The 6,000-nt window shown below is 39.5% G+C and overlaps 1 protein-coding gene across 1 annotated transcript in view; it reads right to left on the bottom strand.

Moving 5' to 3' along the window:
* Positions 1 to 6,000, bottom strand: part of dnmt3bb.1 (DNA (cytosine-5-)-methyltransferase 3 beta, duplicate b.1) — a 77,813-nt gene that overhangs the window by 31,717 nt on the left and 40,096 nt on the right. The window contains exon 7 of the mRNA XM_037684049.1: positions 297 to 455. Within this exon, the coding sequence (XP_037539977.1) occupies positions 297 to 455 (159 nt within the window). The remainder of the gene's footprint in view (positions 1 to 296; positions 456 to 6,000) is intronic.

The raw sequence follows: 6,000 nt of genomic DNA, 5'->3' as shown, positions 1-6,000 counted from the left end.
ACATACATACATACATACATACATACATACATACATACATACATACACACACACACACACACACACATACACACATACACACATACACACATACACACATACACACATACATACATACATACATACATACATACATACATACATACATACATACATACATACATATATACATAGATAGAGGGATTAGGAACTTGTACCAACTGGCTAGACCGAGTAATCAGGCTCAACTCAGAAATACACAGAGATTTTTTTGTCCCACTCCTAATTTTCACATTGTTTGTTCTTTTCATCTTCACCTCAGAGAACTTGCCATCTCCAAACCACTGGAGCCACCTCATGCCATGGCTGGCCTGTCGTTTGCCCGTGGCTCGCCAGGTCACCACAATGCCTGGCCACCAGGAGAAGCCCTTGATCTTTCCCCAAACAAATTCACCAATTCCAAAACCTTTGTTGTCCTGCAGACAAACAAGGGACAGAGAAGAAAAAACAAACACATGACTTCACATGACTGAAAGAATATGTCACGTCCTTTATAAGTTAAGATCAGCTTCAGCCAAAACTTGATAAGCTTGGTTCTTTTCTTAAAGAATGCAAGAGAACAACTCAACTGTGCTCACATGGTATTTACTTTTACTTTTTTTTTTCTCACATCATTAGCGGAACATTCTAATGTAATAACAGCAGTGGTACCAGGGATTAGTAGCAAGAGCAGCAGGTTAAAAAACACACTTAAATAAGCTAAAAATGTATGTCTTATTTCAGAAAACATCATTTGACAATAAAACTAAAAAAAAAGGACACAACATTTTTTTTCTTTACCATCCATCCATTTTCTTTACCCGCTTATTCCATTTTGGGTCACGGGGGTCGCTGGTGCCCATGTCCAGCAATCACTGTGCGAGGGGCGGGGTACACCCTGGACGGGTCGCAAGTCCATCACAGGGCCACACAGAGACAAACGAGACAAACAACCATTCACTCTCTCACTCACACCTAGGGACAATTTAGAGTTACCAATCAGCCTAACATGCATGTTTTTTTTGGACTGTGGGAGGAAACCGGAGTACCCGGAGAAAACCCACGCATGCACGGAGAGAACATGCAAACTCCACCCAGAAAGGCCCCTGGACCGGGGTTTGAACCAAGGACCTTCTCACTGAGAGGCAGCAGCTCTACCAGTTGCGCCACCGTGCTGCCCCTTTTTTCTTTACCATATATCTTAAATCATTTATAACTAATGACTTAATTTAAAAATAAAATCCATTCCATCAGGACCCTGATGATGTCACACCTCCCTATTCATTCTGACCTACGGCGAGCTGCATCTTCAGTCTGCTGAACCGTGAGCCCAGTTCTGTTTCACCAGTCTCCAGTTTTCTTTCGCCACACGCTGAAGACGATCCGCCCTCTTACCCTCTTATCGTTCTGACTGCTCCATGTAAATTAGCAGCACCTAACACTTGGCTTACCTGACATACCTGCCATACCTGATGCACCTGGCAGACATGATACTCTAGGCATACCTGAATCACCTGGCACACCTGACCCACCTTGGCATATCTGACACACTTTGACATACCTGATGCACCTATCATAATGGACACACATTGCATCTGGCACACCTGACACGCCAGGTACACCTGAATCACCTGACACACTTAATGCATCTGGCATATCTCATACACCTGGCATACCTGACACACCTACCATAATGGACACACATTGCATCTGGAACACCTGACTCCTGATGCCATATACATCAGGCACACTTGATGCATCTGATTGCTCCTTGTAAATTAGCAGCACCTAACTCAAGTGGCACACCTGGCATACCTTAAGCACCTGATATACCATACTTACCTGGCACACCTGACACGTTAAGTCTGTGTAAAATCCATTGATGCAAAAAAAAAAAACACATACTCAAGTAAAAGCAGTTACTTTGCTGATATTTTTCACAAGTATAAGTGTCCAGATGACCTGACTGAAAAATGTTGGATTGTTTACCTGGATTATTGAGCATGGACTTTGTTCAAGTACAAGTGAATTTGCTTTGAGCCTACAAATTTTATTTATTATTATTTGCTTGTATTAAAATCTACTCAAGTAAAAGAAAAAGTAATTAAAATATATTTTGAGTAATAATTACTTAATTACTTTCTTAAAGCAGGAGTGAGTCTGGATCACAAAGGACAGGAGGAAACATTTTTTTCTCAATTGAACTCGTAAATTAAATAAAAAATGCCATAATTTAATATTCACTTACAAAATAAAACGTCTGCACATGATATTTAAATACTTGGACTTGACTTGTTCAACATAAGTCATGTTAAAAAGCACAAAGTAGCTAGTAGAAAAACTTGGAAACTACATGTCCTGCTCTAGGTTTTATGTACCGTTAATTCTTGTAGCTACAATGATGCAATACTTACAGAGATATAAACATTATGTTTAAAACAGCATAAGGCTACATGGAGCAAAGGGCACAAAGGTGAAGGACTTCAAGTACATAGGGTCTACAGTCCAGGAAAATAGGGAGTATGGTGAACAGAGTCTAGGCAGGATGGAGTGAATGGAGAAAAGTTTCAGGAGTGATTTGTGACAAAAGGGTGTCAGAAAAGATCAAAGGAAAAGTTTACAAGACAGTGGTGAGACCAGCTATGTTTGGAGACAGAGACATGGCCAAAATATAGGACACAGAACTGGAAGGGGCAGATATAAAGATGTTGAGGTTCTCCTTAGGAGTGACAAGGATGGCTAAGATTAGGAATGAGATCATCAGAGGTACAGCACAGGTTGAACAGCTGAGAGATAAAATTAGAGAGGCCAGACTGAGATGGTCTGTTCCACCCCAGACAGATTTACTGATTTTTAAAACGTAAAATAAAGCATTCTGGTATACTCCAAGAAGAAAATTGTGGGAAAAGACGACCAAATAAAACAATAATAACAACAAGAAACAACAGCAGCAAGCTAACCAGAAGATCCAAATATAGCAGAGCATTTTGCTAATAGTAAAAACTCATTTAATAATTTCCTTGGCCTGGACAAACCTATCAAGGGCCCATTTCCGTTGCTTGGCCATGTGCCTCTTTCATGCCACACTCTCTTGCTCCACTTCTTCTGCCCTATTTGTTGATCTAATGATCCACCAGAGCAGATGTTTCAATCACTTAAAGAAAATATTGGTGTATCGTGTTTCATTATTACTAACGTTACATGTTAGTTTTCATTTATCTTTAGCATTTATCTTATGACAATGACGCATTATTATCAGACAGCAATATGGATGCATTAGTAATAGCCTTCCCAAAATTGTTCGCATTGAACTGAGTAATATTTTAGGCTAACATTAACGCACAATTCACTGATGTTAGCTGACATCCTAGCTATCGTTACATGCTGACACGCTTTCATAACAGATAACGTTATGCTGGAAAAGGTAACGGAACGGATTACAACACACATAACATTGCTAAAGTAGGATTTTTTTTTTTTGCCAAATCAAGTTTAAATTACACAGTATATTATATTGTTGGCAGATAATGAGATTTATCTCAAAAGTAACAGTGTCCAACATTAGAAGAGACTAGTTATAACATAGACCAAACAGTTCACTTCGTCCATGGCAAAGATTTTGCGCTCGTCTATCTTCATTGTGATTTTCCAAATGACTCGTGTTCCATCAAAGATGTTCTATTGTGAAGACAGAAACCTTGTTGTTTCTTCAAGTCCAGCCAATGGGAAATTATGCCAGATATGATTGGTAGAAGGATGTGAGAAATGCAGCTGCTAGGAAAAAGACAAGGAGGAGATATATGAATGTAGTCAGAGAAGATATGGAGGTAGTTGAAGTGAGGACAGAGTGAGACATAGGAGGATGACTTGTGCAGAGACCCGTGAAAAGGGAACAGATGAAAAAAAGATGAAAAAAAGATATAAGATAAAAACTGCTAACAGGTATATATAAACACAGGCAAAAGCATGATTGTCCCTTTGCCATCTGGGGCCTCGAGTAGATGAAGAATCGCAGTATAGACAAAAGCTATGTTGTGTGGGGTGTGTTTGAGCAGAGGTAAATACAGCCATGCAGAGACATGAAGAAGGCCATCCAGATGTGTCTCAGTGTGTTTTACAGACCGATGGTCATCAAGAGCTGAATCAACCTTCTGAAACAGAGCAAACACAGCCAGCTCTGTGATGCCACCTGAACTAACACAAGGCCAGGTGGGAAGGCTCCTGCAAAGGAGTTAGTATCTTCTTTTTACCACTCCAAACGTTCCACTTCCCCTTTTAAAAAGCTTCTTTCTCTTCTGCATTGACAGCTGTCTGACTGCTTGGCTCATTCCACTGGTAGTCCCTGACAATGTCTCATTTTCAGTGATTGTTGTGATGAAATCCAGCATTATTTGTTCCAAAGGTAAACAAGTGGTACATTGATGCTCCTCCTGGCTGAGTGATTTAAGTAGTGAACGTTTGACGTTTTTTGAGAAGGGTGTTAGTCAGAGAATTTTCGGTCAAAGGTCATGAATGTTTTATTGTATTTTCATATTGTGGCTGGATGAGAAACATGTTTCCCTCTGCCCTGAAAACCTGCTATCTACCAAAACAATTTCTTATCTCAACCTGGAGGCCGGCTCACTGACTCGCAATGCCTCCTTGGCATTGACGCCATAGAACATGCTCAAAACATTCCCTTATCTCAACCTGGAGGCCGGCTCACTGACTTGCAATTTTCACCGGCACCCTGTTTGTCAACAGCACCAGTGGTGGTCATTGTTAACCTGGGCCTCACCTGATCTGGTAAGGTGTCTAATAGATGAACTCACATGTTAGGTCTGGCAATTGTTTTACATCAGATGTTCTTCCTGACACAACCACAACCCTCACCGTTTACTCGGGCTTGGGACCGGCACAAGAGATACTCTGGTATGTATAGTGGCCATCGTGGATTTTGCCGTGCCAACCCAATTTTCAATAGTGATCTTATTTTCACACCTATAGTATATGCAGCCACACACCAAATAGGAAAATAGTACTTAACTAATTTTTCAAGTTATCCAGTTCACAAGATGTACTAATATTTATGGCAGCAGTCACATTGGATTTTGATGTTGCAAATTGTACTTGACGTGGACCACCCTGTTTATTAGGGAACACTGTTTATTTGTCTCCACCCTATTTATTAGAGGACAAAATTTAATAAGGACCATTCTGTTTATTAGGGACCATTGGGGTCCTCATATTTTATTAGGGTCTAACCTGATTATTAAGGACCACCTTGTTTAATAGGGTCACTCTGTTTTTTATGACCATCCAGTTTATTTGGGACAACACTGATTATTAAAGGCCTCCCTGTTTATTTGGGACCGCCCTGTTTGTTTGAGACCACTTTGATTATTAGGAACTTCACTGTTTATTAAGGACCACCTTATTTATTAGGGACCAATCTGTTTATTAGGGACCACCATGATTTTTAGAGATCACAATGTTATTAAGGACCTCCCTGTTTCTTAAGGACCATCTTGTTTCTTAGGGACCACCCTGTGTTTTTTAGGAACCATTCTGTTTATTAGGGACCACCATGTTTTTTAGCAACTATGATCTTTGTTAAGGAAAACACTATTAGGGGCCACCCTATTTATTAAGGAACTCATTGTTTATTAGGGCCCTGCAGAGCTGTTAATTGTGAATAAGTTAGCCCTGAAAGCTAAAAGAAAACAGTTTATGCTTACTCCCCCATTAATGTTCTCTTTGCAGAAATAAAATGATTATGATGTGTTAATGTTTATTAGTATGTAGTAAGTTTAAAATAATTTATTTGATTTAAGAAATGAGTTTTTGTGACAACCCTTCTACAGTAAATATAGTTTTGATAGTGAAGTGAATTAAAATTTGGTACATTTCATACAACATTTCATTACATATTTTGCTAACAGACAGATACCTTGCTGCTTTGGTCAGCCTTAAATTACTCAGAAACTACCAGAAAAAAAAAAA

Source organism: Nematolebias whitei, chromosome 11 (assembly GCF_014905685.2).
Source record: "Nematolebias whitei isolate Nwh7 chromosome 11, NemWhi1, whole genome shotgun sequence".
Lineage (NCBI taxonomy): Eukaryota > Metazoa > Chordata > Actinopteri > Cyprinodontiformes > Rivulidae > Nematolebias > Nematolebias whitei.
Note: the sequence above shows the minus strand (reverse complement) of the source record. Positions and strands in the feature narration are given on the sequence as shown.